The sequence below is a fragment of the Nannospalax galili genome, unplaced genomic scaffold (genome assembly GCF_000622305.1).
Source record: "Nannospalax galili isolate Female #2095 unplaced genomic scaffold, S.galili_v1.0 scaffold550, whole genome shotgun sequence".
NCBI classification, from domain to species: Eukaryota; Metazoa; Chordata; class Mammalia; order Rodentia; family Spalacidae; genus Nannospalax; species Nannospalax galili.
Genome location: NW_008329138.1, coordinates 2,401,458 through 2,415,921, shown reverse-complemented (window position 1 = coordinate 2,415,921; position 14,464 = coordinate 2,401,458). Strand labels below are relative to the sequence as shown.

Sequence of the window (14,464 nt, the reverse complement as noted above, 5' to 3'; positions counted from 1 at the left end):
TTACTGACTGGATGGAATTTTAGCATGTAAACAAGTGGCTATCAAACTGTTAGTAGTTAAGGAACAAATGTAAATAACTAGGTGATTGCCAGAGATCTATCTTTTTTGGTATGAGCTGAATCAAAATAAGTTGTATTTTCTACAAGTGGCCCATACTGTACAGAAAATTGATTGACACTTTCTGTTATACAATGGTAACAGAATTATGTACGTATTTTTCATTATGACTTTGTCCCCTTTAAAATACTGTTAAGCAGACTTGTGTTTGTCTCCCTGTAGAAGCATGACGGGCAGTTCACCGTCATCCAGCTCGTGGGAATGCTGAGAGGAATCGCAGCTGGAATGAGATACCTGGCTGACATGGGCTATGTTCACAGGGACCTTGCGGCTCGCAATATTCTTGTCAACAGCAATCTTGTTTGTAAAGTGTCAGATTTTGGCTTGTCCCGGGTGATAGAGGATGATCCTGAAGCTGTCTATACAACTACTGTAAGGAACGTCTATTACTGTTCTTCATGATTTAAGATTTTTAAACCGAGCAAGCAGAGCTTACTGAAAAGCTAAGCAGCAGGAAAGAGGCAGATTGACCTCAGCTTTTGCTCATTTGGAAAATTGCTGTTGTTAGTGCAGTCTGCAGCTGAACTATGAAAAGAAGTAATTAGAATAATAATGTTGCCTCTCTTATACTGGGTTTCACCATGCTGGATCTTATGTAAATATTACACAGTGAAATACAATATTTAATTACCAGCTCATAATTACAGCAGTAATATAATCATTTTAAATGAAGGTTCTAAAGAATAACCATGTTAACTCATAACTTGTGATATTGGAGAAAAAGGAAGACATGGAATTTATTGAAAGATTCCATTTTTCACTCCGTTTTACTAGTTACTTGGTCTAATTTATCATTATCTATTCATTAGACTCTTACCCTGGCATCACACAGGGCCCATTAAGTACAGTTACCATAAAAATGAAACTTGTAATGAGAGTTTAATAGAAAGATTAGTAACTTTAACTGCAGAGGGGGTTCAAGTTGGCAGACCTGACATTACCAAACTGCCAGCGAATGTCAAAACACTAAACATAGCTTATGGTGTGTCCATAAATGATTTATGAGCTACATGTATATGTGTGTATATGCTTAGATGACATATAAAACATTTTTTATAACAGGGTGGAAAAATTCCAGTAAGGTGGACTGCACCTGAAGCCATTCAATACCGTAAATTTACATCAGCCAGTGATGTATGGAGCTATGGAATTGTCATGTGGGAAGTAATGTCTTATGGCGAACGACCGTATTGGGACATGTCAAATCAAGATGTAGGTGATACATTATACAGATGGTACTCCACACATTCATATCCACTACTATTGGAATGTATAGTTAATGGCTCATTGGGAAAACATTCTTATTGAATTATGAAAACATGATATATTAGTTTCCCATGATTCTTAACACTAATGACAGTGATTGTCATGAACTGGTAGTTATTTGGATGAATTTGGGTTTTATTTTGAATGACTGCTTTCTTGGTAAGATGCTAAAAAGATATTCGCTCTATAGTAAAGATAATGTTAAAAATGCATGTTCTTGAAGAATAGAATGAATAGCTATGTAACATATCAGGGATGTCAGTATTACCAATTAGAAAAAGAATGTGACTGGCAAAATAGCTTGGAACGTTACGGTACCAAAGCATGATGGACATGGACAAATTCAGCCATTGTCTGCTACTGTCAACTATGGCTAAAATTCAATTATTGTCAAAAAAAAGGTCGTGAAAATGTTATATTACAATTTTGTAATTTAGAGTTGCTTAAATCAAGTTTCTATAGTTCTTAACATGGTTACTTTTAAACAATGAAAGTAAATCAATTCATATCTTGTACGCAGTAATTATTTTTGGTGTTCCAAATCTCTGCATTAACTAAAGGTTCATCCCAGAGAATGGGAAAGGGCATGGGGATGGTGGTAATCAGATAATTTTGTATTTTGAATTGAATTTTGTTCTGTTTCTAGTGTTTCAAAGATAAAGATCTAAATAGTGCTTCCATTTGGCAGAGGCAAAGTTGTTCATATTTGACAGGTTTCAATGTAGAAAATTTTATGGACTGTCAAAAATGTGGGCAAACAAATCCTTGGGGCAGAGAAAGAGAATATTAACACTCCCCAGATACTCCGTAGTGTCATCTCTTTTGACACCTTCTTTCCATACTATATTCAAACATAAAAGGATTGGCAGGAATATAATAAGACTTATAGTCAAAATTTACTTAACTTCTCAAAACAATAGAGAAGGTTAAGACAGAAAAATTAATACTTTTAATTTTTGAAATTAAATGTTATTTTTGTTTTTCTTGAAAATTAATATCATAAAGAATTTCTGTGCCAAGGAAAATATTTTATTGCTCAAATAAAATTATATCTGAAGTGAAGTTTAACTCTGGCTTCAATATTTAGCAGCAGCCTTTTATCCTTTTCATTTTAAAGGTCTGAATTTTATTTGGATATGTGTTTGTACAGTATGAAAAAAAGGTCTACATATTTCATTTATAGAGTGAAATTGCAATTAATATTCTTATTGAATGATCCATTATTATTTTTTTATTAGGTGCTAATGTACTATTTGAGCAATTATGTTTCACTTTCAATGTTGAATGGAGAAAAAAATAATTTTAAATGTTTTTCCAGAGAAAAGGTTTCTTTACTATGTGTTTGGCCAGAGTTCATGACGAATAGAAAGATTTGCAAACTCCCCTGTGGCATGTAGGGCTTCTCTATGTAAATGAAAATATTGCATTGCCTGGGAGGTTGTTCTAATCATATTTTCATGTATATAGGTATATACATGTTTATAGGCAAGTGCCCGACACTGAACTACACCTGCAACCCTCTGGATAGATTTCTTTTTTTTTTTTTTTTTTTTTTTTTAATGCACAGAATCATTTTTTTTTTTTTTTTTTGAAGTGCACAGACTCATTTTGAATTGTTTAAATTTGGAAGCAAGGCAATTGCCAGGGATCTTAGAAAGCCCTCAAATTTCAAATGCATTGGATTTTAAAAGACTTTTCATAAGGCACCACAAAAACAAGATGTAAAGTGATGCTTAAATTTCCAAGCAAGTTGATGAAATTCGGGCTGAATGTTGAATAAGATGAGGTTTCTGTAATCACAATGAGGAAATAGAAATGAATGGCAGAAAGGTCAGTGATTCCAAGAGTTGTCAGATGCTTGACATTAGTTAAGTCTAGACAGTGAAATAAGCAGAATTTGGGTCTTAACAATTGCTGGCAGTTTGCTTGGCCAGACCATTTGAATAACCATGTTTCTTTTCAGATACCTATAACTGTCCTGAGTTTTAGCTGTAGTGGAAGTAGTTTAAACTATACATTTGTTAATAAAATCAATGAGTCATGCTTCTCAATAAATTTCCAACTTCCATTCTCCAGCAAATTCTGTAGATATTTAGCTCTTTTCCTTAAGGACCATTCAAAGCAATATCTTTATGTGTGTACAAGAGCCAAACAAAAGAAAAATCGCAGAATTTGAAAACCTCTTGGTGTTAATAGCAGCTGCCTTTAGTTTTGATTGGATAAAATGAAACATTTTCAAGTTATGAAATTTTAATATTACTATTTTTTACACTAAGCAAAGCACAGGGCAGATAAATTATTAATTTCTCTAGTTGGTAATTATAAATATGATTAAAAAGAATATGCTTCTATAAAGGCCATTCTTTAAATTCATCCATTAGAAGCCATTTAAGGGACAGGAGAGAAGGCTCGATGGTTAAGAGAACTTGCTATGCTTGCAGAGCTCCTGAGTTTGGTCTCCAGCCACTACTTTGGGTGGCTTACAACCACTTATAATGCCATTTACAGGGAATCCAACACCCTCTTTTGGTCTCTACAGGCACCTACACACACACGGTACATATACATGACATGCAGATACACACATATACAAAAAAACATATTTTTTTAATTTAAGAGCTTTGAACATATAATAAAATGCATATCAAAATGTATTCTTGAGTAGGTAACAAGCCTTCAATTTTTTTTCCTATTAAAAGTCACCACTGACTAATGACTTTGAGGATTTTTTTTTAATTCATATTAAGACAAAAACCACATTCTGATTTCTCTTTGTAGTACTTCAACGAAATCCCACATGTGGAAATCAGCATATTTAATTGCATACAGTGTGAGTCATTTTGTCAAGAAGCAAGAAATGAAACTGAGCTTTGAGCAGAACACAGGAGCCAATCACATTGTATCCCATTTTGAGTTAATATAGGCCCATTTCCACCAGATTTTCCAGCATTCTTTTTCCTCCTAATTGTAGTGACCATGCTCTAATAATTAGGGAACACTTCTCAGCAAGTAACATTAGTTTTATATCTAACTAATTTTAGCATTGTACACCAAAGATGTGGTCTCTGTTGTGTCCCAGAAGTCTTTCCAGAAAATGTCATTTCCTTATCCCTCTTATTTGGGAACTATTTCAACGTAGACGTGTTCATCAATGTTTCATGTTGACTTTTATTGGAAGTGTGAAGATAAATCAATGCAGGCAAACCAAACAGATTTCCGGTAATTTCAGAAAATATGTTTTGAATGAATTCAGTCATTTATTGGCCATTTAGTCTGTGTGCTTTGTTGTTTCCAAGAATATATGATGACTTAGAGAAAACACATTTTATTTTCCTCATTTACACGTTGCCAAAAGGGTTGTAGAACAGTTTATAGTGTCATGGGCTCTGATTAGATCACACCTACACCTGATGCTGTTTTCCCTAAAAGCTATGAGATTTTTTTAGTATGCACTGTAAATTCTCTATCCCTAGAGTTAGCATAGTTGTAATAATATTTACCTAAGGTAACTTTTATAAAGATCAAATAAAGGAATTCCAGTTCAAAGCCATATCAATCATATAATACATATTTGATAAAAACTTACTATGATTGCTAGTTATATCTTTAACAGATAATTTGTTTTTCTGACAGATAGGCTAATGAAATAAAAAGTATACAACCTTGAACTTCGCTTCACAGTCAGGTTCTAGCTTGTTGACCAGGCAATCACCAAAGGGCAAAGCTTGGATTGCACCAAGCTGCTGTAAATGGAGAGGCTAGCAAGCATCTGTTGATCTTTGGTAAGGGCTAAGGTTGTCAATGAGGGCTGCAGGGTCCAAACTGTGTTCTCATAGTAGGACATCACATCATTGGAGTTTCATTCCCTGCAATCACTTCCTTAAAAAACCAAACCCACTGTGTCTCTGAATATTGCAAGAAATTTTGTTTTCTATTGAGATCAGCATTTTTCTCCACTACAATAGCAGGCTTCCTAAATTCCCAAAATCCAGTGGGATACCTGCAAATGTTCATTCACTGTATCATTCCTGTAAGTCACAGACTGGTACTTGCTTCATTGGCACAAAGATCCAAGAATATAGAAAATCTTAAGTCCAAGAATCCTGAAAGCTTGAGGCTAGCTCAAGACTATTATGACAGAAAGACTATGAAAATGTGAATTTTGAAATATGATTTGGCACACAAGAAATTGAAACGAATTCTCCCTACATTATTCTTCTTGGAACGCCTAACAAAGCTACAGACAGGAAAGGGGATGAAGAGGTAGAGAGAGTAATGAGAACTGAGCTAATGCTATGGATACTGGAATGAAGCTTTGTCAAATTAGAAAAATACTGTGTTCAAATAAAGAACCTCAATATAAGGAAAGCCATTCTGCCCAGTGCAGAATATGTTTCCCAAGTATTTATTATATGGTCAATTTAGTGTGCAAAATTTTGGAAGTTAGTTTATTTTTCACAAGTTGGGCCGCCATGTAAATCACTTAACCTAATTTTCCTAAGAACATTCACTTAAATCTAAAGTGTTTAATATACAGCACTTTTAAATACAAGAAGAAAGTTGTTACTAGAATGCTAAATAAAATTGCATAACGTTTTTGCATTTAAAATGGTTTCTAAAATATTTCATGTATGTGCCCCGCATGGTGATGCATGCCTTTAATCCTTGCACTTGGCAGGCAAAGGCAGGCAGATCTCTGTGAATTCCAGGCCAGCCTGGTCTACATAGTGAGTGCTAGGCCAGCTGGGGCTACAGGGAGATCCTGTGTCAAAATGATCAAAAAAAATTTCATATATGCATATATATGATCTTTTCAGAGTTACCATGTATGTGTGTGTACTTGGGGATAAATAGCTTTATAGGGGAGTATTTTTGGAGAATGTGTGAAGTGATATACAGCATTTATAGTTGGGGTTATCAACTCTCATATAACCTCTGAGTGCTCACAGGCATCAACTGGTTAGTCAAGGTCACTTAAAACTAAAATGTTTTCTCCTTTATTGTTGTTGTGAAGTAAACAGTACTTAAAGAAATGTCCCATACTGTGAGACTTTGTGAGGAGTTTCTGTGGGACACTCTTTAAAAAGTGAGAAATTGTTTTCCTCGTATTTAGCACATACTAGATTTAGGACTTAGAACCATCATGACCTGGCACCTAATGTCTATGCATGTCAGAGAGTGCAGGACCTTCCCTGCTTTCTGGCTGGGACAGCTGGTTGTATCGCTGACTGAGACAGGAAAGGATTGGAGGGGAGGTGATAAATTCAGTTTTATATTTATAGACTGTGAGATGCCTGTGAAAACTGCGTAGATGTGCAGTAAACTGATGGGAAAACAACCTAGCACTTTGAAACTATTTGGGGCTAAGATTTTATGGTTAATAACACTTTGGAAAATTTATATACTTAAGTTCATCTGTTTACATTTTACCTTACTAATATGTTCATACATGTTTCTCAGACTTAAAAAATGGACTCATCTTTGCTTTTCACGTATGTGTTAAATTTCCTCCAGAACTAGTTAATGCTCATTACTTCACTCATTTCACCCTCCCACTTTTACTATTTTAATATGCTGCTTCCCAAAGTCAACATGAATTTGTGGGCATATTGTTCTAGAAATATCAAGATCATTAACACATATTAAAGTCATCTCTTTTTTTCTGACTATATTTGCCTACATTTTCTTCAAAACCTGAAGGATTGTTCATCCATTTGTTTTTCCAGAGTTATTTGTTTTCTTACATTCGTAGTGCTATTTTATTAGTCCATGCCAAATGTTTGTATTCCTCCTTGAGTAATATTTTAGTGTTTTCTAAGCACTTATGTGTGTTGTATACATACTATCTTTCATGTGCTGCTACGATTTATAATAACTTTTGGTTTTTTAAAAGATGTTTTTCTTTCCATGTATATAAAAATGTTCTTAGCAAGTAACTTAAATTTGTTGTCTTATAGAAATGTTCATGGAAATCTATTTTGAATTAACATCCAAATTTGATATAAATAGCTCCTCTGTCTGTTATAATATATAAATAGGTAGTAGTAAAAGTTCTAAGCCAGCACTCCATATCAAGCCCTCGATTTTCTGCTTTACAGCATTCTCTGCCCCTGCTCCTTCATTCGTTTTCTACCTGTGACTGTCAGATAGCTGAACTTGGAGATGGGGAGGAATGAGTCACCTTTCAACTGCTGGAGTAAACTGTGCCCAGCCCTCTTTTGTGTTTTATAACCCAGAAAGCTAGCCTCTGAGGTGATTCAAAGAATAGCATACTTGGAATGTGTTCTGAAGAGCACATTCACATATTACGATATCTTTTTAAAAGTGTCGTTTGCACTCATCAGGAAGGAGAACTCTTTTGGCTCACTCTGAGTAACTCAATTTCCTTTTCCACATTATTTTTTGCTTATGTGCACATGTGTATTCTCACAACTATATTCAATTAAACTAGTTCCATAACACATCCCCTTTTGAAAATCTCTGGGGTAGCATTACACACATTTCCATCCCATACACCTTGTGTGAACCTAATTGCTGCTCCCTGTTGCTGAATTCACTAGGATATGTCATCATATCCTGCAACTTGTGGACCCCATCATGACATGCTTAATATTCAGGGATGATTTGGAAAAGAGTAGGACTTTGCAAGCAATATGCTTCCCTCTTATCTAAAGGAATCATTTTGTCTGCCAAGCAGTTCATTTTGTTATAATTGAAGCTCAGTCAGTAACATTTTTAATGTCCTTTTGGCTCTTAGGTTATAAAAGCTATAGAAGAAGGTTATCGCTTACCAGCACCCATGGATTGCCCAGCTGGTCTTCACCAGCTGATGCTTGACTGTTGGCAAAAGGAACGTGCTGAAAGGCCAAAGTTTGAACAAATAGTCGGAATTCTAGACAAAATGATTCGAAACCCAAATAGTCTGAAAACACCCCTTGGAACTTGTAGTAGGTAAGAAGTACTTGAGGATTGGGAGGGGGTGAAATTCAAATGCGCATGTGAACTATTCACCTCCTCAGCTCACCCTAGTAGCAAATTGCCTTCCATGTTGAACGATATGGGCATACTAAATGTATTATATTTTCAAAGGATTGCTTTTTTCTTTTCAGAAGGTTGACCTTAATTACCATTTAAAGAGAATCCGTTCATTATTATTGGATTTCCTTAAGACTTATGATAACATCAGCTCTCTTTCTTAGAATATTGTCCACGCTGTCTAGGTTTTGGTGACATGGCACTGCATGCTTTCAGATCATGCTGTTATGGCATGGATTTTATTATATGGCTCCAGCTTTTGGAAAATTCTTATTTTCTAATTTATTGTTTTGCCTTGTTATTCCATAAAATGCTTCTGTGAAGTTAAAGGTTTTAAAAAGTAATTGAGTATGTGCTCTGAGAGACAGCCATTAAGAGCAGTCATTGCACTCCTGCATGTGTGGTGCTCCTCTGCAGCCTCCTCAATAGATTTTCAGCCTCCTGCAGGTAAGCTCACTGCTGCGGCCGCACTTGGGGATTGTGCATCAGTTTCACTCAGCATGTCCTCAGAACAGAGGATCTGTAGTGCTTGAATAGTACCGGTGTGGCCTGGGTGTGTTCAGACCCAGCCAAATATGCCTCCTTTACTCTCAGTTGTTTAAAGAAGCCAGTGAGCAAATACCACTAATTCCAAGCGTCCTCATCCCGCCTGTGTTTTTAGAACTCATGGGACACAGCCTGATGGTCACTCTCACATAAACCTTAAATTCAACTATTTGTAGTTACTGGGTAACTTATTCTTCTAGGTTTTTATTGACACATTTTAGTTTTGATTACTGTATATGAATTAAAATGTCTCCTTTCCTATAGACTTATTCTTGTATGGAGCAAGACATCCTTTCTTCGGAAATTTCTGAGGATATTTTTCTCTGTGTTTCATTCTGACCTAGGCCAATCAGCCCTCTTCTAGACCAAAACACTCCAGACTTCACTACCTTCTGTTCAGTTGGAGAATGGCTCCAAGCTATTAAGATGGAGAGATATAAAGATAACTTCACAGCAGCTGGCTATAACTCACTTGAGTCAGTGGCCAGGATGACCATTGAGTAAGTGAAGACTTTTAAAGTTGTCTTTAAGAACTGATTAGGTACAATCCACACTTTATATGCTAGGTTATCTCCTTTTTATATTAGAAGGATATGATATCAAGGAGAAAGCAGTTCTTTTAAAAATGCCTGCTATGTCAATCGTACTTTCAACATGAATTTGTCTTAACTTACCTGGTAATTACTTTATGAAGTCAATAGTTATATTTTGATTTTATAAATGATGAAGATAATTTAAATTTACTCTCTGTGACACCGCAACAGGAGACTGACATCTAAGTTGTCTCCAGGGCCAGTGTTATGAGCCCTGCTCGGTGAAGCTTCCTCCTGGTTTAACCATTGTTGTCATTCAGGTTCTACTGACTGGGGAATCTTTCTCAAATCAGCTTTGGAAATTCTTATGTACTTGAAACAGAAAATAAATAAAGTTTTGCAGTTCATCTCTGATTATGTGGTCTTCAAAATTCTACTTAATACCCCTGAGCCTAGAAATGACCTGCACATGAATTTAAGCATATGGACACTGTCTCATTTTCTCCTGATGTTCCCGCCATATGGGTGGAGCTAGCATGTTTATACTAAATTCCCAGAGTTATCCATATCCTTGTAAAACTGTTTCTCAATGAAACTGCTGTAAAATATCATGGTATTATTTTATTGGAATGTTTTATAATATCTAATCCCAAATTTTCTGGCTATTACAAAAGACAAATTTAAAAATAATTGTAGTTATTAATTTACTTCATATTTAAGCTGTTAGATGTAGCATTATACCATCTGATTTTAGACAGTTTTTTTTTAACTTCTTACCAGTTGATTGAATTGAAGCAGAGCAAGTATACAGACAAGAATTACATGCTTAGAATTACTCATAGAATTAAACTCTCTGTATGTTTGTCTGTGATCCTTGATTTTCCTGAGATTTCTACTAGGTTCCAGTAAACATTTCTATTTGTATATACTAGTTTTCCAGTTAAAAAATAAAAACCTAGTTAGGTTCAAAACCATTTCAAATAACACCTCACTCTGTTTTGTTAGTAATTTTTTAATATTTAAACAATTCCTTTTATAAAATTTCAGATCAGTTAAAAAGCAATCATATGGCAAATTAAGAGAGACTAATTAGTCCAGTTTTACAAAGGAGAATGTCCAAGTAGGTTGCCATATGATCTGCTATAGGAGTGTGTTCCAGACACCCATGAATGTTAAGTTATGGGGCTATGAGCCTAAACTACACAGAAATGTTACTGATAGTTGATGAGTTTTAGAACATGTATCAGTTCTTTGTAAAATAATTAATGAAAATTCATTTATCTTTTTCAGGGATGTAATGAGTTTAGGGATCACACTGGTTGGCCATCAAAAGAAAATCATGAGCAGCATCCAGACTATGCGAGCGCAAATGCTGCATTTACATGGAACAGGCATCCAAGTGTGATGTGTAGCTCTCCCTCATAAGGGAGTTTATGGACCACAAGAGAACAGTTCTGGCCTTCAGTATATGCATAGAATGCTGCTAGAAGACAGTTGATATACTGGGTCCTTTCTACAGTGAAGAGAAGATTTCAGAAGCACCTATAGACTTGAACTCCTAAGTGCCACCAGAATATACAAAAAGGGAATTTAGGATCCACCACCGGTGGCCAGGAAACAGCAGTGACAATAAACAAAGTACTACCTGAAGAACATCCCAACACCTTGAGCTCTCTAACCTCCTTTTTATCTTATAGACTTTTTAAAATGTACATAAAGAATTTAAGAAAGAATATATTTGTCAAATAAAATCATGATCTTATTGTTAAAATCAATGAAATATTTTCCTTAAATATGTGATTTCAGACTATTCTTTTTCAGAATCATTTGTGTTTATTCTTCATAAGGATTTTGTTTTAGAAAATTGTTTATAGCTTTGGACCTTTTTAGTGTTAAATCTATGACACATGACTACACTGGGTACCTCTGAAAGAATCTCTCACAGAAAAGAAGTACATACAGCTGAAGCTATGACTTTGCACTGCGCTGGTATCCTTTCTGTGCCATTTTCTTCTGTTTAATCAGTGCTTTTTTGATATCATTTGCTAATTGGCAGGTAGTCCAGAAAATGCAAGTTGCCAAGAGCTCTGATATTTTTTAACGAGAAATTTTTTTGTAAAAATCAAACAACACACTAACTTTTCAATGAAAAAAGCAATAATGATCCATAAATACTACAAGGCACTTTTAACAGATTGTTTATAGAGTGATTTTACTAGACAGACTTTAATAAAATAAATAGTCAAATTTTAGGTTTATGTGTATGTAATAAAAGGCGCTTCATCTAAGGGTTGCTGGTGAAGGCAGTTTGGAGGCAACAGCTCTCCAGTGTGGGCTAAAATCTGATCTGAGCACATCAGGATTTTTTCAGTCTTGTGACATTAGGAAATTTAAGAAAAATAGTTGACCTGTATTTTATAATTCTTTTCTGTTGAATGCAGTCCAAACACAAAAGTAAAGAATTCAGTTTTGTACTGCAAGTTTGAACCACGATTGAAGGGGCACTTTGGTTTCCAACACTCAAAAATGAATTTGCTGCACAAACTATCACCATCACAGTGAGAAACACAATAAAACAAAGGTCTTTTATTTATGAAACACTGACAAAAAAAAAGCCTGTTAGATGAAAGAACTCTCTTACCCTAGGAGGAAGAGGTGAAGGATCTGGCTTTTCTGTTTCCAGTTTATTTATTAAACCACATTATTTGGTTACTGTGTTAGAATTTCATAAGCAATAACTAAATGTGTCTTTACAGATATTTCAGGAATGTATACATATTTGAATCAAAAGTTATGAAAATCATGAACTATCCCGGAACTGAACTGTTGTACTTCCAAAGAAAATTGGGCTGTTTATAAAGATTTTAATAGAGAAAGATCCCAGGGATCGGTCCTAATTGGTCTTGTTTGATAATGTGGACATCCACAAACAAACGAATAGCAAGCAAAATTTGTAAATGTTCCTATGTAAAACTTGTAAATTTTATTTATACTGTCTTGTTTTGTATACACATTTCTCTGTAGTATGCTCTGAATACATTGAAAGTGCACTATATTTTTCTATTTTACTTGCAGAGCATCACAAAGAACAGGTATTTTCAGTGCTACATAATGTGTTTTCCCACATTAGGACCAAAGATGGCTATAGAAAACTCAAATGGATTGCGTCCCAAATCCCTCCCCACCCTTTTTTTTTTCTTTTGAATCACTGTACAGTGTTACTTGGTATTTTAATTTATTTTTTGACTGACTAGCAAAAATCATTTTAATTTCACTAAAATGTTTTTTGTCCCTAAGGAAAAATAATCTGTAAAAATAATTTTAATTAGCATAATACAGTCACCTAGACACTTCCATTTGTAATCTTTGTAATAGACTGTAAATATATTTTTGGAACTATAACACAATGTGCTTGAGGGTTATTTTTCAGTGTCTGCAGTGTATACAAGTGTTTATACTAAGTACAGCACTTTACAATTCTAATCAGTAGCATTGGCCTTTGTGAGAATGAGTGGAAGTTTGAGTGGGTGTTCTTAATTCCGTTTGGATTCTGGACTCACTAATGATGTTCTTTTCTTGTTCATAGCTTAAGGTGCTTATTTTTTCTATTAAAATTAAATTAACAAAAAGCCATTCTAGAAATAGAAGACGTAGTAGGGTACATGCAAACCGTGTCTTTCCTGCATTTTTCTAGCGCTAGATTTATAGCTGAGTAGTCTTTCTTGAGTAGAAGGGCAGAATAAAAGGTTTTTTTTATTTTTTTTTCAAAAATGACTTTTTCCTTCAGCAATATACCTCATCTGCCTTAAATTTTTTACAGCTCTTTACAGGGAAAGGGGAGACGGGATGGGAAAGACACACAGCACAATAGGAAATGGATGACTGCATTGCTCTCTCGTTTCTAGGTTTCGTTTTCCAATCAACATTATGATTTTGAAGTACATGCTTGTGAAACAAATATGAAGAGAAAGAATAAGCATTGTGGTATTGATTGTAATCCTCTCTTCCAGAAAGAGATGAGACGCATCACCATGAGAATGTACAACGTGCACCTTGAAATCCTTTTTGATAGTTAGTGCTCAGGGGAGGAAAAGTAGAGAAAGCGGATGTCAAACACAGAATTCCAAAACTCTCAAACATGCAACAGGAATCGCCTCCTTGCTTTAATAGGACCACATTTTGTAGAGCACCGTCCTCACACGACCTGTGTTTTGCGTTCAGTACTGAAATAAAGGAACTTTCGTTACATCAGAATTTAGTATTTTCTCAGCAGTTCTTCTGGGCCTTGTTTACTGGAACTGATGGTTTATGCTTGTCAGAGCACTATAAGTTGAATCATATTGTATACTTATGTAATCTACATTAGCTAGTGCTATTTAGGACTATATTTTAGTTGCTCCTCTCTTATCGGTGTTTTTAAGGCAATTAAATGGTGTAATTCACCTCTCTTTTTATTTAGGTAATGCTGATATCCTCCCTTTTGTTTCCTGAGTAGCCTAGAACTATGCTGCTCACCAATGTGCATGTTCAAAGAAATTACTGATGTGTATTTTTTTGCTATATGTGGAGAAATCATGGGGAACTCGGGGCGAGATGTGCTTTTTGTTGGTTGAATTTTGTCCCTCCTTGCCTAAGAATTACTACAGGGGTTATCCTTTTATAAGGACAAAATGCTTTGGAACAGTGTCTTCAATGTATCAAGCACAAATAACTCTTTCTTCAACACGAATCATAAGTCTCTTTTTACCAGCTTAAAATAATAAACGAGTCTATTAGACAATGTAAAGAAAACCCTGTCTCCAGTCATTGGTGGATTCCTTTACGTTCCTTACACTTTTTTTTTCTTGTACACTGTCATGAGAAGTGTTAATACTACTGACCTACTCAGAGGGCTCATCAGAATAAGAATAAAACTTTGTATCCCCCTAATTAGTGAGTATGGAATGACAAGACTCTTCAATGAGCCA

General features: G+C 35.0%; 1 protein-coding gene across 3 annotated transcripts in view; it reads left to right on the top strand.

Annotated features, from left to right (window-relative positions):
• Epha7 (EPH receptor A7) overlaps window positions 1–14,288 on the top strand; it is a 153,101-nt gene extending 138,813 nt beyond the window's left edge. For all 3 annotated transcript variants that reach the window (XM_008833039.2, XM_008833033.2, XM_008833028.3), the window contains exons 13-17: window positions 280–489; window positions 1,180–1,329; window positions 8,141–8,334; window positions 9,309–9,464; window positions 10,788–14,288. In XM_008833039.2, coding sequence (XP_008831261.1) covers window positions 280–489; window positions 1,180–1,329; window positions 8,141–8,334; window positions 9,309–9,464; window positions 10,788–10,902 — 825 coding nt within the window. In that variant the 3' untranslated portion in view covers window positions 10,903–14,288. The remainder of the gene's footprint in view (window positions 1–279; window positions 490–1,179; window positions 1,330–8,140; window positions 8,335–9,308; window positions 9,465–10,787) is intronic.
• The last annotated feature ends 176 nt before the right edge of the window (window positions 14,289–14,464 follow it).